The sequence below is a fragment of the Heloderma suspectum genome, chromosome 2 (genome assembly GCF_057233095.1).
Source record: "Heloderma suspectum isolate Gila_16-S chromosome 2, 16-S_ref, whole genome shotgun sequence".
Taxonomy (NCBI): Eukaryota; Metazoa; Chordata; class Lepidosauria; order Squamata; family Helodermatidae; genus Heloderma; species Heloderma suspectum.
The window spans coordinates 123,673,590-123,699,757 of NC_139459.1; the positions used below are offsets into that span (position 1 = coordinate 123,673,590).

A 26,168-nucleotide genomic window follows, 5' to 3' on the forward strand; every position below is an offset into this window, starting at 1 on the left:
AATCAGAAGACATTTACTTCTTGGGAGGACAGCAATGACAAATGTTGATAAAATAGTTAAGAGCAGAGACATCACACTGACAACCAAGGTCCACATAGTTAAAGCAATGGTATTCCCCGTAGTAACCTATGGCTGCGAGAGCTGGACCATACGGAAGGCTGAGCGAAGGAAGATAGATGCTTTTGAACTGTGCTGCTGGAGGAAAATTCTGAGAGTGCCTTGGACTGCAAGATGATCAAACCAGTCCATCCTCCAGGAAATAAAGCCAGACTGCTCACTTGAGGGAATGATATTAAAGGCAAAACTGAAGTACTTTGGTCACATCATGAGAAGACAGGATACCCTGGAGAAGATGCTGATGCTAGGGAAAGTGGAAGGGAAAAGGAAGAGGGGCCGACCAAGGGCAAGGTGGATGGATGATATTCTGGAGGTGATGGACTCGACCTTGGGGGAGCTGTGGGTGGTGACGGCCGACAGGAAGCTCTAGCGTGGGCTGGTCCATGAAGTCACGAAGAGTCGGAAGCGACCGAATGAATAAACAACAATCCCACCTTTCTACCCCCCCAAAAAAGGGCACTGAAAGTGGCCTAGATCTGGAATTCCCAATAAAATGTAATAACTGTGGTTTTCAATTAGGAATGAGCAGTCCCTGTATTCTCAGGGACCCCTCTATTTTCCACACACCAGGCTAGGGGCTGGCACAGTGTGACCCTCTCACAAGTGAGCAGCCTCTTTAACAGGTGTGCAGAACCACAGGCCCAAGAGCCAAATCTGGCCCTCTGGGGTTCCCAGGATGGTCACGCCCCCTTCCCCAGGGTCCAGCCCCTTTCCCTCATCTACCAATCAGTTGCTGGTTTCCTGTCTGTGGTACAGTTCCCCCCCCCCATTATAAATGGTTGAAATGCATTCTTGTTACGGGCAGTAAGAGCTTTAAGCTCAAATGTGCTGGTATTTCTGGTATTTCGTATTTTGGCCCTGACCCTTTTGTCTTCTGCCCCACCCACTGCTGGAATGTGGCCCCCGAGAGCTTCTCCAAAATGGAATTCGGCCCTCAGGCTGTAACACCCCTGAAGTATCTATCTATCTATCTATCTATCTATCTATTCACTAAATTTATGTCCCACCTTTCTTCCATTATGGAACTCAAGGTGGCTACAAGTGGTTCCCAGGTGGTCTCCCCTCCAAGCACTGACCAGGCCCAAACCTGCTTAGCTTCAGCAAGGTGGCTGCCTCCTGTGCCTTCAGACTATGCCCTGGGACATAGTCTGAAGTATAATGAGGTTGGAATCATAGGTAGGGAACATCTGTATAAGGTCATTGACTGGGAGGAGCTAAGGAAAGAATGCAATGCCAATGAATGTGAAATGCCTGAAATATTTCCTCAAGAGGGGCAGATTGGCAGTGGCTGTGCTTTATTAAGCTAGCATTTCTTTATTACATTTATATCCTGCGTTTTTTCCTCTTGCAAAGAACCCAAGGTGGCTTACATGATTCTCCTCCTCTCCATTTTATCCTCACAACAACCCTGTGAGGCAAGTTACATTGAGAGTCAGTGACTGGCCCAAAGTCACCCGGTGAGCTTCATGGCTGAGTGGGAACTAGAACTCAGATACTCTAACCCCCTACACCACACTGGTATTGAGCCTGAGCACACACACCCCTTTGCCCCTCTCCTCTTCCCCTCATGTGCCAGCTTTAGCACTGAGATTGTGGCTTGTTTGAACCACATTTTCTTGTTACATCTGAATTGGGAAACCATGGGTTAATCTCAGATTATTAACGAGGATCTGAAGCCAGGACCTGATTTAATAGCAACTTGTGTGTGTGGTGGGGGTAGATTGGGAAGGGCTGCCCTGTCCAAATCCAGTTTAAAGATAATGGACCATAAGAACCATCAACTGTTAGGACTTGGACAGCAGACGAACAGGCCCCTGGTCACAGTCTTCCCCACTGTGGTGAGATATACTATATTTCTATTTATAACAAGCATTTATAAATTGGCATACATATACATTAGCATATACAAATGTTGTGCAAATCACTGACAAATGTTGATAAAATAGTTAAGAGCAGAGAGACATCACACTGACAACAAAAGTCCGCGTAGTTAAAGCAATGGGATTCCCCGTAGTAACCTACGGCTGCGAGAGCTGGACCATAAGGAAGGCTGAGCGAAGGAAGATAGATGCTTTTGAACTGTGCTGCTGGAGGAAAATTCTGAGAGTGCCTTGGACTGCAAGAAGATCAAACCAGTCCATCCTCCAGGAAATCAAGCCAGACTGCTCACTTGAGGGAATGATATTAAAGGCAAAACTGAAGTACTTTGGCCACATCATGAGAAGACAGGATATACTCTGGAGAAGATGCTGATGCTAGGGAAAGTGGAAGGCAAAAAGAGGGGCCGACCAAGGGCAAGATGGATGGATGAAGTTCTGGAGGTGACGGACCTTGGGGGAGCTGGGGATGGCAACAGCCGACAGGAAGCTCTGGTGTGGGCTGGTCCATGAAGTCACAAAGAGTCGGAAGCGACTGACTGAATAAACAACAAATGGGAATCTTTGTAACTGATTTAAGTTTACAGCATAGTTCAGGAAAGGAGAGAGTGTCTTACAAATGCACTATTCCTTTGCTCCCATCTAGTGGTTTTAGAGCAAACTAGCACAGCACAACTTTGCTTTAAGCATAGAATCAAAGGCTTTGCTGCATCAGAAGCTATATCTTCAGGCAATAAGCAATAGCAAAAAAGCAGACAGAACACTTGAGTGGGGCAGGGCGGGGCAGGAGGGACATAATTGTTAATCTCTATCTTCAGAAAGAAAGAAAGAAAGAAAGAAAGAAAGAAAGAAAGAAAGAAAGAAAGAAAAGCAGCAAAGATAGCTGTGCTAGTCCATGAGGGGGGGAAAGCAAAATCCACAGTTGGGCAATAACTTTATTAGGACCAACCAAAATTCACAAAAATGTGTCAGCTTTTAAGTTCTCCAGAACTCTTTGTCAGACTAGATGGTACAAAAAGTGGGGCGGCAGTGGGAGGGGATGACGACAGAAAGGTCCAAACATTAGGCCAGATATTAGGGCCATCAGATCTGCATTTGAGGTTCCATTTCAAAATGGTGATTGCAGATTGAATGAATTAGTCACTGGTAGGCATTGCAGATATCAGATTATACCCACCAGTTCATTTTGGGGAGAGAGAAAACAATGGTTGATCTCCACTCCTGAAAATACAAAGTCCAGCTCTAACTCTGATCTGCCTGTTGCCTTGGGCAAGGTGGACTTTATGCCATTTGCCAAGGAAATGAACCATTGCTGCATCTCGCTCCCCCTAAAATCAGGGACTGTGTTTATTTAGAACTGTCACTTGAGGCACAGGTGAACTCAGTGGCACGGAGCACTTTTTATCAGCTTAGGCTGGTATACCAACGATGCCCTTATCTGGACAGAGATAGCCTAGCTACAGTTATCCATGCTCTGATAACTTCTCATCTGGCTTACTGCAACGCGTTATACGTGGGGCTGCCTTTGAAAACGGTCCGGAAACTTCAGCTGGTCCAAAATAGGGCAGCAAGATTGTTAACAGGGACTGGCCTGTGAGCTCATATTACGCCAGTACTTTTCCAGCTGCACTGGCTGCCAGTCCATTTCCGGGCCCGAATCAAAGTGCTGGTGTTAACATTCAAAGCCCTTAACGGCTTGGGGCCAGGTTACCTGAAGGATCACCTCCTCCCATATGTGCCTGCCCGGACCTTAAGATCATCGTCAGCGGCCCTTCTCCATGAGCCCCTGCCAAAGGAAGTGAGGCGGGTGGCTACTAGGAGGAGGGCTTTTTCTGCTGTGGCACCCCAGCTCTGGAATGAGCTCCCTAGTGAGGTTCGCCTGGCACCTACATTGTATTCCTTTCTGTGCCAGGTGAAGACCTTTTTATTTTCCCAGGCATTTTAGCATTTTAGCTTTCTAAATTTTTAGCTTTGCTGTTTTAAATCTGTATTTTAAACTCCGGCACTGCTGCTAGGTTTTATTGTGGTTGTATTGTTATATTGTGGTTTTAATGATCTATATATTTTAAATTGTTTTATTGTGTGTTGTTTGGTTTTAATTTTTGTGAACTGCCCAGACAGCTTCGGCTATTGGGCGGTATATAAATGAAATAATAAATAAATAAATAAATAAATATTTAGACTTGAACATAAATAAGGCACCTAGATTCATGCTCTGAAAGAAGGTGACCATGTGTCCTACTCTACAGAGGACAGCCCCCTACTTAAGGTGTCCTCTATTTGAAAAGCAGCCCAATCCAAGTCCAGTTGAAAGATAAAGAACCATAAGGAGCCCTGAAGTTGCATCTAGACATAATATATGCAAATTTTATGCAGATCTCAATCTTCTTTGGTGATGATGCATGTCCTCTTCTTTGGCAATGCACAAGTATCAACCCTATAGTGGGCATCTCCATACATTCCACTTCCATTTCCAACGCACTTGCGACACACCAGTAGTTCACACTCCTCTGACTATAAAAAGATCTTGAATAGGCAGCTTCAGCCATAGAATCAGAATCAAAGAGCACAAATATGGTTGCTGAGGATCTGTATTTTCTTCATGACATCTTGGTTTAGTTGATTAATGTTTGATGACAGTTTTAGTCAACTGTAGCAGAAGGAACTGAGCATTTATTCAAGCTTGCAAATAGTACATGCTTTAAGCAAAGGAACATTGCTGACAGGCATTTAGCCAGCACAAAAACTCAAAAAAACCAAAAAGGTCTTGCAATTTGATAATTTAGGTTGCAATCCTATACCCACTAACCTGAGAATGAGTTCTGGATAAACATGCGTATTATCTGTGCTGATAGGTCTGATTTTTTTTCTGAAGGAAGAGACTAAGGCTGCATTCCTATGCCTGTTCAGACAGAAAAGCATCCTACAACTCCCAGCATTCCCCAGCCAGCCCTTAAATCAGCACCCTTAATCAGCTAATATATGAAGCAGATTAAATTAGATTGATTAAATGATTAAATGACTTCATGGCTCAAGAGATCTATAGGATTAGATTACTGAATTGCCACAGCGGTAGTTGATGCTATTTTGTTAAAACCACACTTAAAGGGTAGAGAATTTACTATGTATATATCTCATGTACAAAAACATTGTACCTCCAATTATGAGCTTACATCCAAAATGGGGGGGATGCTCAGCGTACTGCCTGAGGGATAAATATGGCTTGTGCAGTTCAGTTCTCCAGTCTGGCATCGTCTTCTGAAGCCCATTACTTTCTGTTGTTCCACTTCCTAATTGCCACCCTAAGGCAAAATTGCTGTGAAGTACCTGGTGCTCTGAGCCCGTAATGAGCTGATTGCATGGAAGGTAGGTCGGTACATCTAGATCTTCAACTTGTTTCTGATACAAAGAGCAGAAAAATTAGAGATGCTATTGCCCCACCACTGGTTTTTTTTTTTTAGATGAATAAAATGAGGACATTTCCTCATGGGGAGGGTACAGCTTACACATTTCCACATGGGAGTGATGCAAACAGTCTCTGTTCAGATATTCTCTGTCACACAATACCATGATGTCCACCGGCATAGATGTCTTTTAAAAAATATATTAATGGAGGCTATTCAGAGCTCTATACGGAACCACCATGTTCAGAGGCAGGGTGCTCCTAAGTTCCAAATAGAGGGGATGAGCAATGAGAGGCCACCTAGCTCTTAAGCTTTGCAGCAGAAGTATTTAGTTGGTCAATTTGATAACATAATTATAGACTAGATGGATCTTTAGCCTGATCCAGCAAGGCAATTTTTATGTTCTTATGTTACATTGAAAACATGAAAAGCAGATGGACAAATCACTTGCACTTTCCTTGTGTTGGTGTCATATCTGAAGGTCCTCTTAGACCTTGGTCATGAAGAGCAATAGTGTTCCATGGAGCTCCACATCACCACAGATTGTTTTCTTTGAATGAGCCATTGCAGAATAAACCGCACAGAACTTTCATATCATCTTTAGCACAATGCTTTTCACAAGAGTCATTCAAGAAGAAAAGGAGAGCCCTGTCAGATCATAAAGTGAAAGGCCTATCTACTCCAGCATCCTGTTTCCATGTCCTGGCCTGGCCTGGCCTGGCCTGAGTGAGAGATACAATGGGGCAAGGCAGCACCCAGGAGAGTTTCTACTGACCAACATGCTCCCCAAAAAAGTCTTGGAGTGAAGGCTTTATGCTTCCAGGGCCAGATCAGCCCTCCCAGGCTCCGCCTCTTCCTTGGGGGAGTGGAAGGCCTTAAAGGGGCAGGCCTTTGGCTTGGAGCACTCCTCCAGCTTTCTGAGAAGTCTTTCCAGACTCACTAATAGGCTGACATAGTGGTGTAGGTTCCTAATGTGGAGGGGCTTGACTCCTTAGGCTGTGGGTGTAGGCTCTTAGGATACATTCTCTGGAGGTCCCACTGCAGGGATTTCTGGACCCCCAACCTGACAGGCTCATGATGCTAGGGCTGAACTGGTTTCCACTACATCTACTACTAGTTTGATGGATCAGGCTGGCTCCTGCTTGTCAGAATCTGAGCCCAGGCTGCTGCTCTGGGGTGAGGATCCTGACACCCATAAACAGGATCTCAAAGCAATGGCCCTTTCCCATAGTTGTCCCTCTGGCCTAAGTCAAGGTGATGTATTTTTATCCCACTACAGATGCTAATTAGCTTACCAGTTCAAGGATATTTGTTTTTATTAAAACTGCTTTGTGAATGATCATTGTAACTATTTTGCATCCATTTAAGCTTTGTGGTGTAGTGGCTAGAGTGCTGGACTGGGAGCCAGGAGATCCGGGTTCTAGTCCCCACTTGGCCATGGAAGCTCACTGGGTGACTTTGGGCCAGCCACACACTCTCAGCCCAACCTACCTCACAGGGTTGTTGTTGTGAGGATAAAATGGAGAGGAGGAGGATAATGTAAGCCACCTTGGGTTCCTTGCAAGAGGAAAAAAGGCGGGATATAAATGCAATAAATAAATAAATAAATGCATTACATTTCCCTCTAACCCCACTGCTAACAACCCCCACCCCCAATGTGTATATGTACCTGCTAACTTAGGATAACACTTCATGCATCTGCTGATGTGGTCCACAAAAACATAGGCCACAATACATTTATTAGCCTTAAAGGTTCTATATAAGACTCTTAGGGCACAATCCTATGCATGTTTAGACAGAAAAAAGGCCTACAGATCCTGGGGCATGCTGGGAATTGTAGGACTTTTTTTCTCCATAGACATGCATAGGATTGCACCCTTAGTTGTTTTTGTTGCAACATACAGACATAGGATGTCTGGATGTCCCCAACAATGGGTAATTCAGAAACCCACAAACCTGGAGACAGCACACAGCCATCGTGACTTCTATCCATTGACAGACATTGAAGGTTCCCACATTCAGGCCTGATTTATACAATCAGCAGAAAGTCAAATGGTAAAGCTTTTTCTGGGTTGTCATACTTCAGGAAGAAGGGTCAGGAGGCTTGCATGTTTGAATCCTCTCCCGTGTATAAAACTCGTGTGCATAGACAAAAGTAGCAGGGAATGTTTACCTTAAACTTTTCCCTGATATGACATTTTTCTACATGTAGGAACTCGGGAGGGTTTTTGTATTTTTAAATAGGGGAACATTCAAATGTGCATTCTCCCCACCTTTAGTTGCAATCCAACTTCATCTAAATGCTCTTAAACTACTCTGTTTTTGTGATGTAATGCTTAGAGTGCTGGACAATGAAGCAGTCATTGGTTCACTTGTCTCCACTCAGCCATGAAGCTCACTGGATCATGCTGGGTTTCTACTCCACCACCTCATGAAGCACTCTTTGAAAAAGAGGTATTGAAACATGAAAAGGTGTCCCTGGGCATGCCTTTGTAATAACCATTTCTGCACCAGTGTGAAAGCACAAAGTACAATAACATAAACAGTTCTTTGTCAAAGAAGGCTTTCCTTTTCCTGGAAATCATGAGGTACTTCTTAGCTTAGCTCCAGCTTCCATTTTGTACCTCCCCAACTCTGTGCTAGGCTAAAAAAGATGTCTACTTAGATTGTCATCATTTTTTAAAATGAAGTCTTCAAAAAGTTGTGCTAAATTATGGACTACAGAAGGAACATATTTCTGTTGCTGAATTTACCTTAAGGTTTATTGCAGTTTGGCTGTTCCTCTCTTCTTAGGGTAGGGGGTAGGATTATTGACTGAATAAATTATTCATTGAGTAGTTTTCTGTCATTTGTAATGCATTTTCTATGCAGGACATTCATGCATTTTTATAGAATCATAGAACAGTAGGGCTGGAAGGGGCCTATAAGACCATCGAGTCCAATCCCCTGCTCAGTGCAGGAATCTAAGTCAAAGAATCCCTGACAGATGGCTGTCCAGCTTAATCTTGAATGCCTCCAGGGTGGGAGAGCCCACAACCTCCCTAGGTCATTGGTTCCATTGTCTTATTGTTCTAACAGTGATATTCAGCCGGAATCTGGCTTCCTGTAACTTGAGCCCATTATTCCATGTCCTGCACTCTAGGATGATTGAGAAGAGATCCTGGCCTTCCGCTCTGTGACAACCTTTCAAGTACTTGAAGAGCACTATCATATCTCCCCTCAGTCTTCTCTTCTCAAGGCTAAACATGCCCAGTTCTTTCAGTCTCTCCTCATAGGGCTTTGTTTCCAGTCCCCTGATCATCTTCATTGCCCTCCTCTGAACCCTCTCCAGTTTGTCTGCATCCTTCTTAAAGTGTGGCACCCAGAACTGGACACAGTACTCCAGATGAGGCCTAACCAGTGCTGAGTAGAGGGGAACTAGTACTTCCCGGGATTTGGAAGCTATACTTCTATTATTGCAGCCCAAAAGAGCATTTGCCTTTTTTGCAGCCATATGACATTGTTGGCTCATATTCAGCTTGTGATCTACAATAGTTCCAAGATCCTTCTCTCTGGTAGTATTGTTGAGCCAAGTATCCCCCATCTTGTAATTGTGCATTTGGTTTCTTTTTCCTAGGTGCAGAACTTGGCATTTATCCCTATTAAATTTCATTCTGTTGGTTTCTGCCCAGTGCTCCAGCCTATCAAGATCACTTTGAATTCTGTTTCTGTCTTCCAGGGTATTAGCTATCCCACCCAATTTTGTCTCATCTGCAAATTTGATCATCATTCCCTGCATCTCCTCATCCAAGTCATTAATAAAAATGTTGAAGAGCACTGGACCCAGGACTTGTTACCTCTCCCCAGTTTGAGAAGATCCCATTCATAAGCACTCTTTCAGTTCGATCCTGTAGCCAACTGTGGATCCACCGGATCGTTGTTTCATCTAGCCCACTTTGAGCTAGTTTGCTCATCAGGATATCATGGGGCACTTTGTCAAAAGCTTTGCTGAAGTCAAGGTACATTATGTCCACAGCATTCCCACAGTCCACAAGGGAGGTTATCTGATCAAAAAGTGATATCAGATTAGTCTGGGAGGATTTGTTCTTGACAAATCCATGTTGGCTTCGAGTAATCACTGCATTGTTGTCAAGGTGCTTACAGGCTGATTGCTTGATAATATCTGCTCCAGAATTTTCCCAGGGATTGATGTCAGACTGACTGGTCTGTAGTTCCCAGTTTCCTCCTTTTTGCAGATAGGGACAACATTAGCCCTCCTCCAGCCATCTGGCACTTCACCCGTCCCCCATGATTTCTCAAAGATAATAGTAGGGATGTCAGAGAATTCCGCCACGGACTCCAGTGAGGCTGGATTCTTTAGAATCTGCCCCCCCAGAATCCATGGCAGAATGGCCTCCCCCCCCACCACCCTGCGGAATCCCCCCAGGATGGAGCTTACCTGGCGGCGGATGCAGCTCCAGCAGCAAATGCAGCAGCGGATGCAGCGGCGGCAGCTCCGGCTGGTCTCCTGGCCACTGCCACACTGCTGCGGCCGCAAATGGCAGCCGCAAATGGCGGCTGTCGTAGCGGCCACCATTTGTGTGGCTGACTTTTGCCGTGTTAGGCTACGTAAATATTTATGTAGCCTATCAGGGTGCAAATGGCAGCCACTACACCATTTGTGCCCCCGGTCTTTGCCGTAATAAGCTACGTAAGTATTTATGTAGCCTATCACGGTAAAAGGCAGCCATGCAAATGGCGGCCGGCCCCACAGAGCGGAGCTGGCTGGGGAGGATTCCGGGGGGAGGAATGGAGCACCTCCCCCCCACCGCCGATGCCCTGGAACGGACAGGTGAGTGCAATTCGTACATCCCAAGATAATAGACAGTGGTTCTGAGAGTTCTTCTGCCAGTTCCTTGATTACTCTAGGGTGCAGTTCATCTGGCCCTGGAGATTTGAACTCATTCAAAGTAATTAGGTGCTCCTTGACCATATGCCTATCGATCTCAAGCTGCAATCCTGCCCCTTCAGCCTGTACTTCGCCTTTGCCAGGGGGGTCATAGACCCTCTTTCGAGAGAAGACTGAGCCAAAGTAGGAACTGAGCACTTCTGCCTTTTCTTTGACATCTGTTATCATTTTGTCATCCTTATTTAATAGCTGAACCACCATTTCTTTCATCCGTCTTTTATTATGCACATATCTGAAGAAAGCCTTTTTGTTGCTTTTAGCATCCCTTTCTAATGGTCCTCGGCTTGTTCTCAGCTTTAGCCTTCCTGACACCATCCCTGCAATTCTGTGCTACCTGCCTGTACTCGTCCTTTGTAGCTTGACCTTCCTTCCACTTCCTATATGTGTCCTTTTTTATTTTCAGGTCATCTCTAAGCTTTTTGTGAAGCCACACTGGCTTCTTCTGTTGTCTTCCGCCTTTTTTTCTTGTTGGAATCATTTGTAATTGTGCCTTTAGAATTTCCTTTTTTAAAAACTCCCACCCATCTTGGATTCCTTTTCTCATTCGAGTCGCTTGCCATGGGACCTTACTGATCATTGTTCTGAGTTTATTAAAATTGGCTTTCCTAAAATCCAGGGTATTTGTTTGGCTATACTCGCCTGTTGCTTTCTTTAGAAACAAGAACTCGAGGAGAACATGCCATGGTCACTTTCCCCCAGCATTCCTGTAACTGCTACTTTATCCACTAAGTAATCTCTGTTGGTTATGTTATTTTTAACGTAACCTTGCTTTTTTACTCTTATTTCAAGAAATGCATTTTTAAACAAATCCTTGTTTTAACTGTTTCCAGTGTGAATAAGAGAATTTGTAAGAGAGACAGGCTCCCAAACCCCAGGAGTGCCATATAAATTGGAGTAGAGGAGTGAAGCCGCACCCATGTTTCACACCAAGTATCTGTGGCCTCCACACTGTCTGCAAACACTAAGATTTTCTACATGGGGCTTTTATTGTGTGCTTATCATTCCCTATTCACAGTTGTTTGTGGGTTCTTTTCATGACATCATTACCCTGTTTTTAATGAACAATTTTGGCGAGTTTCTTTTAGAGCAGGGAAAATGTGGTACTATTTCTGAAAGTGAAAAAATGCCTTTTCCACTTGTGTATTTGCACTATTTTGCTGTACCACAGTGCCACTTAGAGGTTATGTAGTGAAAAAGCACAAAAGGAAATGCTTTTCATGTAGTGCTTGGATCTCAATTCTGTGAGAAAACCAAAAGTAGATACAGCAGAGTAACAGCCTGGTGTAAAAAAGCCCTAAGAGCACAATCCAAAAGGATTGCTACTCTTGAGATCTGAGCCCTCTACCTGTTACAAATAGCTGGGATTACAGGGTGAGATACAGACTGAAAAGCAAATGCAATTTCTAGAACAACTTTATTTAGAAATTTAGAATATAGTTCAATTCAACCCATTCACAATTTCCCACAGTCATCCAGATAGTTACTAATGTAGAAGCAACAGAGCCTGGTGGCCAGCAGGGTCGTATATTCAGAAGCAGGAGGTGCGGTGCACACAGCTGCTTCTTTGGTGTTCAAGTCTCTCTCAGAGTTCTGCTGAATTTGGAGTATCTTAAATACTCTTTCTCCCAAGTCTTTGCATGATGTGGAAAACACATCTTTTGACTACGTGTCCTGGTTGTACATTAACTGGGCTCATCTTATCTTTTTGTTAATTCCTCTTCTTGATGCTAAGAACATCACCATCAGAGGCCTTGATCACCATTTTACCTGCTGGCAAGTATAGGACATCTGCCTCAGGCTCTAGGCTTATCTTGGAAGTTTCTTTGTCCATTGTTTTCCTCTTCCAAACTCCACTGATCTTGTTGTTCACATTTCCCTGTCAGCTTTGCACGTACACACACCTCTTTTTCCAGTTCTTCAGACTTTTCCTTGTGGGAACCTTGCATGTTTCTTCTGGTAACTTTCCTCCATTCAAACCTCAGAAACCCTTTCACCCCTAAAGGGGGCCATTATATGATTTTATGTAACACACACACATCCGAAGTCCTGCAAGCAAGGCAGATACAACCACATAATATAGGCAAAAATGCCTCCCATTTCACCATATTAAGAACACTTTCAGCTAGGTTTCCTACCTCTCAGTGGATGGGATGGGTGACAGAGAGGCTCGTGGATCTAGCAAATCCACATCTCTCCTTCACTCTCCTTTCCCTACCCACCATCCCTCCCCCTTTGCTCCCTGCCTGCCCCTCCTCCAAAGTCTCTGTTGTGACCTCAGAAGAGGAGTTGCCATGGTGGAGTTTGGGGCTGTGGCTGGGAAGGTGGGGAAATCCCGCTAGGATTCCCCCCCCCCAAGGTCATAGATGTGTCTATGGCCTGGGGTGGGGAATCTACATCCTTCTTTGGTCCTTGGGATGCCCTCCCAGGGGCCATAAGATTGCTCTAGAACTGTCTGACTATTTCCCACTTCCTAATTCAAATCTAAAATGGCATCCCTGCCTAAACCTAAATGTTAATACAGTGTATCTGCCCCATACACCCTTGGGCACAAGTTGTGTTGCCTGAGCTAGAAAGGCTTATTTCTAGAGCTGTTCACAAAGGGCCTCTTGAAATTCTCCACCTTATTTGTGGGCAGAGAAATTTGAGAGACAATTTCACCAAATTTCTCCAGCGGGAGGAGAAATTCTCAGCAGTTTCTCCCAGGTAGGGCTCCCCATTGGCATGGCTTGTAGCACAGCTTCTTTCTTTTTTGGTAAGGGGTTGGGGGATCTTTGTGCTGCAACAGCATCAACTGTCTTGGCAGGCTGGCCCCAATTTGCATCCACCGCAGTGCAGGTGGGGGTAGTGTTGTGTCTGGCTCCAGGGATGAGGTGGAGTTAGTGCTCTGCCAAAATCTGTCCTCTGATTTTCTGAAAGTTTTCTCCCCCCATGAAAGAGGCTTCCATTGTTCTGCCTCATTCAGGATGTTTTATAATGTATTTTTGTGGTGTTTTTGAGCTTACCTAATCACAGCTACCCCTTCATGGATCACTGCCTTGTTGTGGCGAAGGGGCTTGCGTAACTCAGTGAAGCCATAAGCTATGCCGTGCAGGGCCACCCAAGACGGACAGGTCATGGCAGAGAGTTCTGACAAAATGTGGTCCACTGGAGAAGGAAATGGCAACCCACTCCAGTATTCTTGCCAAGAAAACCCCATGGAACGTATCACAAGGCTAAAAGATATGACACCAGAAGATGAGCCCCTCAGGTCGGAAGGTGTCCAATATGCTACTGGGGAAGAGCAGAGGGTATTTCCAAGTAGCGCCAGAAAGAGTGAAGCGGCTGGGCCAAAGCCGAAAGGACACTCAGATGTGGATGTGTCTGGTGGTGAAAAGAAAATCCGATGCTGTAAAGAACAATATTGTTTAGGAGCATGGAATGTCAGATCAATGAATCAAGGTAAGCTGGAGGTGGTCAAACATGAGATGGCAAGATTGAACATTGACATCTTGGGAATCAGCGAACTAAAATGGACAGGCATGGGCAAATTTAATTCAGGTGACCATCATATCTACTATTGTGGGCAAGAATCCCTTAGAAGAAATGGGGTAGCACTCATAGTCAACAAAAGGGTGGGAAAAGCAGTACTGGGGTACAATCTCAAAAATGATAGAATGATCTCAGTATGAATCCATTCAACATCACAGTAATTCAAGTCTATGCCCCAACCACTGAGGCCGAAAAAGCTGAGGTTGATCGGTTCTATGAAGACCTACAACACCTTCTAGAACTAACACCAAAAAAAGATGTCCTCTTCATCATAGGGGATTGGAATGCTAAAGTAGGAAGTCAAGAAATCACCGGGATAACAGGCAGGCATGGCCTTGGTGTACAAAATGAAGCAGGACAAAAGCTAATAGAGTTTTGCCAAGAGAACATGCTGATCATAGCAAACACTCTTTTCCAACAGCACAAGAGGCGACTCTACACATGGACGTCACCAGATGGTCAATATCGAAATCAGATTGATTATGTCCTTTGCAGCCAAAGATGGAGAAGCTCCATACAGTCAGTAAAAACAAGACCTGGAGCTGACTGTGGCTCAGATCATGAGCTGCTTCTTGCAAAATTTCGGCTTAAATTGAAGAACGTCGGGAAAACCACTAAACCGTTCAGGTATGACCTAAATCATATCCCTGATGAATATACAGTGGAGGTGAGGAATAGATTTCAGGGATTAGACCTGATAGACAGAGTGCCTGAGGAACTATGGACGGAGGTCCGTAACATTGTTCAGGAGGCAGCAACGAAATCCATCCCAAAGAAAAAGAAATGCAAGAAAGCAAAGTGGCTGTCTGATGAGGCTTTACAAGTAGCTCATGAAAGAAGGGAAGCAAAAAGCAAGGGAGAAAGGGGAAGATATACCCAACTGAACGCAGAGTTCCAGAGAATAGCAAGGAGAGACAAGAAGGACTTCTTAAATAAACAATGCAAAGAAATCAAGGAAAACAACAGAATGGGAAAGACTAGAGATCTCTTCAAGAAAACTGGAGATCTCAAGGGAACGTTTTGTGCAAAGACGGGCATGATAAAGGACAAAGAAGGCAGGGACCTAACAGAAGCAGATGAGATTAAGAAGAGGTGGCAAGAATACACAGAAGAACTATACAGAAAAGATCTGAATGTCCCTGATAGCCATGATAGTGCGGTCACTGAACTTGAGCCGGACATCCTAGAGAGTGAAGTCAAGTGGGCCTTAGGAAGCATTAGTAACAACAAAGCTAGCGGAGATGACAGTATTCCAGCCGAGCTATTTAAAATCCTAAAAGATGATGCTGTTAAAGTGCTGCATTCAATATGTCAACATATCTGGAACACTCAACAGTGGCCACAAGACTGGAAAAGGTCAGTTTACATTCCAATTCCAAAGAAGGGCAACGCCAAAGAGTGTTCAAACTACCGCACAATTGCGCTCATTTCACATGCCAGCAAGGTGATGCTCAAAATCCTACAAGCTAGGCTTCAGCAGTATGCAAACCGAGAACTACCGGAAGTACAAGCTGGGTTTCGAAGAGGCAGAGGAACTAGAGATCAAATCGCCAACATTCGCTGCATCATGGAGAAAGCAAGAGAATTCCAGAAAAACGTCTATTTCTGCTTCATTGACTACGCTAAAGCCTTTGATTGTGTGGATCACAACAAACTGTGGCAAATTCTTAAAGTGATGGGAGTACCAGACCACCTTACCTGTCTCCTGAGAAACCTGTATGAGGGTCAAGAAGCAACAGTAAGAACCAGACATGGAACAACCGATTGGTTCAAAATTGGGAAAGGAGTACGACAAGGCTGCATATTGTCACCCTGCTTATTTAACTTATATGCAGAGTACATCATGAGAAATGCCGGGTTGGATGAATCAGAGGTCGGAATTAAGATTGCTGGGAGAATTATCAACAACCTCCGATATGCAGACGATACCACCCTAATGGCAGAAAGCGAAGAGGATCTCAAGAGCCTCTTGTTGAGGGTGAAACAGGAGAGTGCAAAAGGTGGTTTGAAACTCAACATTAAAAAAACTAAGATCATGGCATCTGGCCCCATCACTTCCTGGCATATAGAAGGGGAAGAAATGGAAGCAGTGACAGATTTTACTTTCTTGGGCTCCAAGATCACCGCAGACGGTGACTGTAGCCATGAAATTAAAAGACGCTTGCTCCTGGGGAGGAAAGCTATGGCCAACCTAGACAGCATAGTAAGAAGCAGAGACATCACCTTGCCGACAAAGGTCCGTCTAATCAAAGCTATGGTTTTCCCAGTAGTAATGTATGGCTGTGAGAGCTGGACTATAAGGAAGGCTGAGCGCCGAAGAATTGATGCTTTCGAACTGTGGTGCTGGAGAAGACTCTTACGAGTCCCCTGGACTGCAAGGAGGTCAAATCAGTCCATCCTAAAGGAAATCAACCCTGAGTGCTCATTGGAAGGACAGATACTGAAGCTGAAGCTCCAATATTTTGGCCACCTAATGCGAAGAGAAAACTCCCTGGAAAAGACCCTGATGCTGGGAAAGACTGAAGGCAAAAGGAGAAGGGGACGGCAGAGGATGAGATGGCTAGATAGCATCACGGATGCAATGAATATGAACTTGAGCACGCTCCGGGAGAGAGCGCAGGACAGGAAGGCCTGGCGTGCTATGGTCCATGGGGTCACGAAGAGTCGGACACGACTGAACGACTGAACAACAACAATCACAGCTAACCTCCCGAGCTACCTGCACATCCTGACCTGAAAAAGCCCTCTGGGAGGAATTACCTCATGTTGCCTTAAACTGGGCTTTAATCAAAGTGTAGGAAGCTGAGGAGGCTACAGGCTGCCAGAGAGATGATTGTACAATGGAAAACAGGACACCTGTGCTCACTCCTCGGCTACCTCCTAAGTAAGGAAAGCCCAAGAAACCCAAACCCAACCCATGAGAATTTCTCCAAAATCTCTTCACCATTGGATTTCTTTTCGAAAGCAATTTCTCTTCTACCAGATTGAATGAGAATGGTCGGAAAAAATGTGGGAGAATTTTTTGGCGCAGCACTACTTATTTCTAATAAACTGATTTAACATGGTCCCATTTAAGGGAGAGTGGTGTGTTTCAGACTACAAGTAATTATTTCTCAGAAGCACCTGTATTTCTGGTTACCGGGGGGGAAAAATCAATTATTAATCATAGGAACATAGAAAGCTTGTTCTTTCCCAGCCCTACCTGTAGATGCCAGGGCTGGAACATTTTGCATTTGCTCTACCACGGAGCTGCAGCTCTTCTCAATGAACGCTCTTAAAATGCATGCCTTTTTTTTTTTGGTAATTTCAAATGAAATATATTCAAGGGTGGTAATTTTGGTAATTTCAAATGAAATATATTCAAGGGTGGGTCTCTGAGAATTGCTATGGATTCATTCATTCCCCGTATCTCACTAGAGTCTATCTGCTATTTACCAGCAGATGGCAGAAGAACAACGCAATGTTTTGTTTGTACTATTCTCAGAAATTTGCATGCCGCAAGAAGTACTTGGGTGTTTGTTTCTTCACAACATTTCTATCACGCCTTTCCTCTAAGGAGTCTAAGGTGGCATTAGAGAGATGGGGAGATTTTTGTTCAGTTTATATCTTGATACAAACGTAGTAGAATCACGCTTCCTGAATCAATCTGAACTGGACTGCAGCTGTCCTTCAGTATTCACACTTCTGTGGCTTTCACAGTGCAGTTCCCTGAATAAAATGTGTGTACCAAAAATGTGCATGTTAGGGAAAAAGGTACACGGAAATGCATATGTTAGTGAAAGAAGTGTACAAAAGAAGCATTATTATAAGGGGAAACTGCTTGAAAAAAATGTATACAATAGGACAAGGTGCATACAAAATACATGTATCAGGAGAAATGCATAGATACATCCATATGAATATCTGTGTAGATTTTTTTTTTAATTGCAAAACATGGAATAGGGCTGTAACACACTTAAGGCTAGAAAAATGGGAAACTGCAAGAAACCAAAATTGAAAGATTCAGCCATCCCTCGGTAGCATACAAGGTCGAAAGGAAAAAAGGAAAGGTTCCTCCTGTGCAAGCACTGAGTCATTGCTGACTCCTAGAGGGATGCCGCTTTCGGTGGCGTTTTCATGGCAGACTATAGCGGGGTGGTTTGCCATTGCCTTCCCCAGTCGTGACTACCGTTCCCCCCAGCAAGCTGGGTACTCATTTTACAGACCTCGGAAGGATGGAAGGCTGAGTTGACCTGAGCCGGCTACCTGGGACCCAGCTTCCGCCGGGAACTCAAGTCGTGGGGAGAGTTTCGGTTGCAATACTGCCGCCTACCACTCTGCGCCACACAAGGCTCTCATTATACAAGGTGGACCCACTCCTATTTCTGCATCTTCATTTTCTGAGTTGTCTTTATTTATTTCCTGACAAAGTCCTTGTCTATATTTACAGACTATATTTACTCCCATTGATATCTATCAAGAAAGTAACAGCCAAACTATATGTGATGTTCAGGCACGTGATTGAATTTAAAATGCTGGTTTTGACTTCTAAAGCCTTAAACAGTTTGAGACCAAATTACTTGAAGGACCACGTGGTGATTAGGCAAATGGTGCCTGGCACATGCCATGGCTTATTTAGGCCACAGTGGCTTGTTTAGGCCACGGTGGCTTGTTTAAACTTACTAAACTTATTTGAAACTTACAATTGCTGTGAACCCACAGTTAATTTGTAAATTGTCTCAGTTTGTATATTGTGTTACCAAAAGTAGCAGTTCCCACTGGGAATTGTGAGAGACAAATTCCTTCTGACATTTGAGACAGATGCAGTGGCTTAAAACACACAAGAAATCTTAGCAAGCCCATACTGTTTCTAGTTTGGGAAATAGATTTGTAGTTGCATTACTCATGAGCAACTATGGCTTGACTCCAGATGTCTCCTGTGCAAACAGGAAAGAATGTCTACTCGTGGAAGGGAGAATACCTGATCTTTGCGGATTCCCCTCTCCTACTATAATACACACACACACACACACACACACACGAGCAGAACTCAGGGAAATTAGGATCCAAGCCAAGCCTTTTAGGAAAGTATTGAAAAAAGCCAAGTGGATAGAACTGAACTGGCTTGGTTTTATCTTTTTGAAGCATCTATATCACTAAGCACTAGAAAATTGCATTTACAACCAGCATTATCACATATGCCATGAAAATCATTAGACTAAGGCAAATACGATGTGGCCAGTTTGTGAAGCATGGCCATCCCCTTCCACCACTCTCCTGATGTATTTAATTTTAATTTGTGGAACTCTCTGCCCCCAAAGATCAAGTGTTTCCTAAAGAGCAATTGTTTTTAAATTTGTCCAGTTAGCATTATTTTTTTAAACCCACCACCCTGCCATTTATTATTTTTATGGTTATATTTTAACTGTAAGAAAGAGTTCTGAAATTGTATATTTCTCTTTGTTTCCTGCCTCAGGCTTCCCCAGATAGAAAGGAAGGATATCAGTTCACTCAAATAAATAACATAACAAATGAAACACCAGTGCAAAGATTCTTCAGGGAATGGTTTTCAAATATTAGAACTTCATTGTGTCTATAAAATACTGGATACAATACAGCTAAAGGTGAGCATTTTTAAAATTCCATGGCTTTTGATATGAGAGTTAAATACATTCTTAACTTATACCCACAATCGTCTAGGAGATATTAGTGCAGCCACTTTGATCCAGTCATAGTAAAACTGTGAGTCTCAAAATATAGGCAAATTTAATAGACATTTACAATGCACAGTGCAAGTCAAACGTAGGCAGAAATTGCCATTAAATATGTGGTGGAGGGAGCAATCCTATGGTCACTAGTCAGCGGCTAGATGGCCATAGGATGTCTGTTTTTCCTGGAACCAACCTCGGAGCCCGCGCTCTGAGGTCGGTTCCCAGAGAACCGACCTTCCCCCCATTCTGCGCTGTCTTGCAGGTAGTGCGGAATAGCCCCGCACCCTGTGCTCAGATGAGGAGCACGGAGTGGCCAAAACGGGGCGTTCCGGGGTGCCTTTCAGGACAGGGAAGGTGGAAATGCCAGTATGACACATCCAATGTGTCGTCCAGCAGCCTCCTCCCCCGCTCTGCCTTCTCATGGCTAGACAGCCGAAATCGGCTGTCTAGCCACAAATGCAGGGCAGGAGAAGTGTGGAGGGAACTATCCCCTCTGTGCTTCTCCTGCCCTGCATTGGATAGGCAGTTGCCTCTGAGTTCGGAGGCGGCTGCCTATCCCCATAGGATTGCGCCCTTAATGGTTTATTAAAAATTTATTAATTATAGAATCATAGAATAGTAGGGTTGGAAGGGGCCTACAAGGCCATCGAGTCCAACCCCCTGCTCAATGCAGGAATCCAAGTCAGAGCATCCCTGATAGATGGCTGTCCAGCCTCGTCTTGAAGGCCTCCAGTGTGGGAGAGCCCACTACCTCCCTAGGTAATTGGTTCCATTGTCGTATTGCTCTAACAGTAAATGATAGACTTACGGTTCATTTGTTTTCAGATGAGAAACTTTCCTGGCTGGTGCTAGAAGAAACTGAGGAAGAAACACAGATATAAAAGAAGTAGAATTGGCAGTGGTGGTGAAAATCTGCCCTCTCAACCAAAACAAGCCACCAGTGTCTGACATTACATGCCAGGGTTAGCAAGGAAAAAAAACAAAGTTCCATATTGTAATCTGTCATGAAATAGTTTGCTCTGAAAAATGGTCTGGAGATTAATGTGACAATCCCTGGAGATTTCTTAAATTCTGCCATTTCGGGAGAACAAAGGAAGTCAAAAGACAATACACAGTGTTGAATTAGATAGGGGTTTTTATGGAATACATCACATGTATTTCTTCAGGACCAAATTCAAGATAAGCAATCCCAGATGGTAACAATGAGAAATATAACATGATAAAATGTCTACTAGGTCCATCAAACTCTGTAACTGTATTTAAATTGTCTACACACACACACACCACTCCACTCCTCCTCCCTCTGGCGCCATTGATTGGCTGTCTTGCAATAGCAGGCCATATCTTCCCAGACAGATAAGACTCATAAAACCCAAAGCTATTACAGTATTAAAACAAACTTATAAACCTTTCTCTCAAAATTAGCTCAAAGGCCTCTACCCCATTAAACTGTGGAAGGGCAGTTCATAATACAGGTATCTTTCAAAGCAGAATCCTTCAAATTCACTTTCAGATGCGTAGACAACCAGCTCACCATGCAGAAAATGTGGAGAAGTTTGCTCATTTCTAGGGGTGAGGGAGAAATTCATCCAGTTTGCATTTTTATGCAAACATACCTAATTTCACACTTTTGAAACAATTCATCAACCGAAACTCAGTTATCCTTCAAAAGGTGCACTTCTCTGGATGTTGCAATGAAGTTCTCCAATCACGAAATGTGTACAAAAATTCATATCTTAGGGGAAAGTGCACCTAAAAATGTGTATATTGGTGAACATGTTTAAAAATGTATTTGCTTGCAAAAAAATGTGTATATTAGCAAGATTGTATACAATAAATGAATGTTTTTGGAGAAATGCACAGAAATGTATACTTATTTTTATGGAAACTTTAAAAAGAATTCAAAGTTCAGGGCAAACTGACAAAAATTGTCAAAGCTGGGGGATGAACTGAAGCGACTGGAAAAATCAAAAACAGAGAGAAACTGAAATTGACAGATTTGTCCATCCTTACTCATTTCTTTCATATCTGCTGAAGTGTTGCAATGCAGGCAAGCAAGGTTAGTATTGTAGTAATCAATGGCTGTTGTTGCTCCATTCCTAAAGACTCACTTGTTTTGTTGCTATGAAGACGTACGTACCCCTCCATGCATTGCTGTATTGTCACTATTTCCTGGTTCTGTGTTTATGAAAGCAGATGGTTGATTCTCTTATTGCTGGATTAAGAGCTAGCTCATACTGATAATGCTATCTTTTGCACTGGCTTCCAGATATATAAGTCAAGTTTTTGATAAAATGTTTTTCTGTCTTTTTGTGGGGGAAGTAAAGGAATCATACCTTTTAAAATAATGCAGGGGGGGGGGATTCTGGCTTTAAAATGTGTTATACAAACTACTGTTCTCCTCTGGGTTCCCAGCTGTCTTTGAGCCTCTTATTGTGTTTCCTGCATGAAGCTGACCAATGGGACCAGGCTCGGGGTGGGAGGGGCTTGCTTGGAGAACATGAAAGAACCAGATCTGCAGAATGTTGTGTCTCAGGCCTTTCCCATAGCTTCCCACAAGAAGCAAGTGCTGAGATGCAGTGGCTCCCTCCACATGGGTCTGACATTCAGGTTACTAACACATACAAAGCCAACTAAAAGGGGAGCCCCACAAAGAATGCCAAAAGCTTTTTCTTTCATTAGATAAAGCTTCCTTTTTGTCTACCCCTTTACTAATATGTACAGCCATCCAGTCATGTGGAAAATGTGGGGATACCTTGCCAGTTGGTAAAGTCCCCCACATTCTCTATGCATACCTGGTGGGGTGGAGGGAAACTGGATGGGGCAGGATTTCCAGAAGTCAAGGTAGAGCTTCAGAGCTTTGCATAGCTTTTTCTCCATCGCTAACGGATGGAAGAAACATCACACACAAGGCTGCAGTCCCTTGTAAATCTCCAAGGACTGTTTAATGTCCGTAAAAGCCAAAGAAATGTTTAAAAAGCAAATACATGCACATTTTGTTAGCGTGCATCATTTCTTCAGTTTAGGGAATGTGGCTGTTTCAGGGAGACAGTACACACATGTACTGTCTGTGCGTTTTTAATAAAGTCAAACATTTAATATAGTATAATAAGAGTGTTGTTATTATTTTTAAGTGGTATGGATTGCTGAGACATCAACACCTCTGGAAACAATTAAAGATCTATTTTGCAAAGAAAAACCCCATCTCCAAAACCACATGCAGTGATACAGACAAAGAATCGTCATAATGCTGATGCAGACCAAGGTTCCCAAATGTGCACCCTCTTAAGAACATTAGTCTAAAGTCTTTCAAGTCAACTTTTCCTTAAGGCCAAATAAGCTTGTCAGAATGTATCTGGAGGCCTGTTACAAAAGGATACATCACAGTGGTTAATTTTAATATGGAGCTTTTAAATTTGATTTTGGTTTTAAATAAGGGTCTAGACAGCATAAAGTAAAGCCAGGCTTGGCAGTAATGAGACACAGAACTACATAGACTGGAAGAAAAAAGCATTGTTCTTATCAAGTGTATTCTTCTCATAAAGGTTTGATGGCTTGACCCTGCGCCATTAAATGTGATGTAAAAGTATCAAAAGGGTTAGATCGATGCTCTTCCTTGTGTTTTGCCTAATTAACAGCACAATCCTATGAACGTTCAATCAGAAGCTGCTTTCCACTGACTTCAAAACAGAAACAGCTCCAACTACAGTTCCCTGGGACTGAAGACTCTGGCTTCATCAATCAGCCTGAGAACCAAGGGCCACTGGGAGGCTGCCAGGGAGACCATCATGGCAAGGAGGAGACCAACCTAGCCCTATATATCAACCAGAGAAGGAACAACTGCAGGGGGCTTGTTTCACCCTTTGAAAGTGCTGCCTTTGTATTTGAAACTGGTGTCTGAGCTTTCACTTTTTTCCTCCTCCCTCCCAATCCCTTTTCCTTTGGGGTCGTGTCTTTTATATGGTAAGCTTGAGGGCAGGGACTGCCTTATTATTAACTTTTGTAAGCTGCTCTGTGAGCCTTTTTTCCCTGAAGACGGGGCAGGTGTGTGTGTGTGTGTGCTTGCTGCAAATAAATAAATAAATAAATAAATTTACTTCCAAGGCTGCAATCATATGCACATTGACACTTTAAAAGAAATTTGAGAGTGTGACGAATGACTAATGAGTATGGCCTCCAATTCTGGGTACTTTCAGCTCCTTCAATTTTAAAAAGACAGTAAGGGCCGATCTACATTGCACCCACCATCACAATGAATTCAGTGTCCCATCGGGTTAAACGCTCTCACATTAAAACATGATTATCCACACTCACCCATTTTTCCTGTTGCGATGCTTCATTGAATTCGCGAGCTTGGTTCACACTCAAGCGCTGTGCTGTTTTCTTACTCTTAAAGACGGAGGGTCCCATTGGAGGATCAGAAACTCTTCCTGTTTCTGCTGATTCCACGCCCACCACGCTCACAGCTCTTGACGGCCCGATGTCATCTTCCGGCTACTGATCGCATAGCTTCGTCAGCACTCAGTGTTTCCTCAGCAACAAGTAAAGGGCTGGATGTGCGCGCGCTTGTCTCATCTCAGAAGTTAAGCAGGGTCAGCCCTGGTCAGTAGTTGGATGGGCGACCACCTGGGAATCAGGCTTCCTGCTAAGTTTTACCCCCTCCTATCCCCCGCTATGGATTTTTTTTTTTAATCAAGGCGTTATCTTTGAAGAATCATGGCTTCTCCGCTATGTTCCCCCCCCCCCCCAGCTCAGGCATGATCTTCAAAGATTCGAAGCTGTGAAGCTTCACAGCTTCGAATCTTTGAAGATCATGCCTGAATTAGAAAAAAAACATTATGGAGAAGCCACGATTCTTTGAAGATAACACCTTAATTTTTTAAAAAAAATCCAGAGCGGGGGATAGGAGAGGGTAAAACTTAGTCTTATTGGAAGGGATAGAACAACACCTTGCTCAGTGCAGGAAGCCTGATTCCCAGGTGGTCGCCCATCCAACTACTGACCAGGACCAACCCTGCTTAGCTTCTGAGATCAGACAAGTGTGTGCACATCCAGCCCTTTGCTTGTTGCTGAGGAAACATAGAGTGCTGAGGAAGCTATGCAATCAGTAGCCGGAAAACGACATCGGGTCTTCGAGAGCTGTGATTGGACAGGAGGGAAATAAAATACCGCTTTATATGGACAGGCAGGGGAGGGGACTATGACCAGATACAGTAGCGAAGGTGGACAATCAGAGCACATTAAGGGGAAATACCAGGATATCAGGGTATTGAAAGTGGGAGCATGGAAGCGGGAAATTCCGGTTCCAATTTGAGGTGGGTACTGCATACTATGAAAGACGGGCGGTGAAACCTCATTGGAAGCAAAAAAAAACCCTGTAAGCGTAGATCCTCTCTACGTTTCAATTCCTCATAATCGCTTAGCAAAATGTGAAAACGTGGCCACATGTTTTCTATGCAGCAGGTCTCACCTGCATTCATTGGGGGCCACATCCATTAAACAGTGCGCTTTTCTACACAAGGCTGTTAATTGGCTGTTAATCTGCTATATCTACTTTTGGTTTCATCACAGAAATTAGATCCAATCACTATGCAAAGAGTGTTTCCTTGCCTGCTTTTCTGCTACATAACCTCTAGGTGGCACTTTGGTATAGCAGAATAGCACAAATGCACAAGAGAAAATCACACTTTCCCTGTGTCTATTTTAGAATGTAAGCCCCTTGGGGTAGGGATCTGTCATACCTATTCTTTGTAAAGCACTGTGTACATAGATTGCACTATATATAAAAAGAAATCAATAGCTATGCCTCTAATCAGGGGAATATGCACTTCAACAGGACGGGGTGAGGGAACACACATCCATGAAATCATGAAAGGGGGGGGACGAAATGAAAAGTAAAATGATAACAAAATGGCAGGGCATTCCTGAAGGGGAGCCACATTTTTAAAAAGAGGATACATGAGCGCCTCCATGTTTGAGTGTTACAGTTGGGAGTACTCGGATTCTGAAGAAAATGGGACATTCATTGTGAAATCTACACTACTGTAGAAAACAATCCCTATTTGTCTCCCTTGCAATGCTCAGATCAAATGGCTACCATGAGATCTACCATGTTGGCTATGATGTTTCAACTGAATATCACATAAAACCTGAGGATTCTTGTCTTCCTTGACAATTATCCTAGACAAACACTAAGACAAAAAACAAAACAGAAGCCACAGACATATTTGCCCCAGAGAAGAATGCTTTTATCTTCTTGACCAGATTTCAGGCCCCACATGCCAAGCGTATGTGGGCACAGCTGGAGCCTTAGCCACAGTGCCATATGAGTGAGGAGTTCAGACCAGGACTGGTTTTCAATGCCAGGACTCATCCCAGGATCAATTGGAATAATAATAATAATGAAGAGGGTAACTCTGAGTGTGTACAACATTAATATAGAGAAGTAACAGTTAGCTTCTGCCTTGGCTTCTACTCATTTGTGACAGACGCTTTTATCTCACTATATTGTGTGTGTGTGTGTGTGTGTGTCATTCATACTCTCTAAGCAAGCATGTAATGCTGCTACATGAATCACTGTGCCCATGACAAATTATTTTTGGAG

At 43.7% G+C, this 26,168-nt stretch overlaps 1 protein-coding gene across 1 annotated transcript in view; it reads right to left on the minus strand.

Annotated features, from left to right (window-relative positions):
- The window catches only part of LOC146352685 (atrial natriuretic peptide receptor 1-like), a 93,601-nt gene extending 69,627 nt beyond the window's left edge, over positions 1-23,974 (minus strand). The window contains exon 1 of the mRNA XM_084829678.1: positions 23,879-23,974. Coding sequence (XP_084685804.1) covers positions 23,879-23,974 — 96 coding nt within the window. The remainder of the gene's footprint in view (positions 1-23,878) is intronic.
- Positions 23,975-26,168: the final 2,194 nt, after the last annotated feature.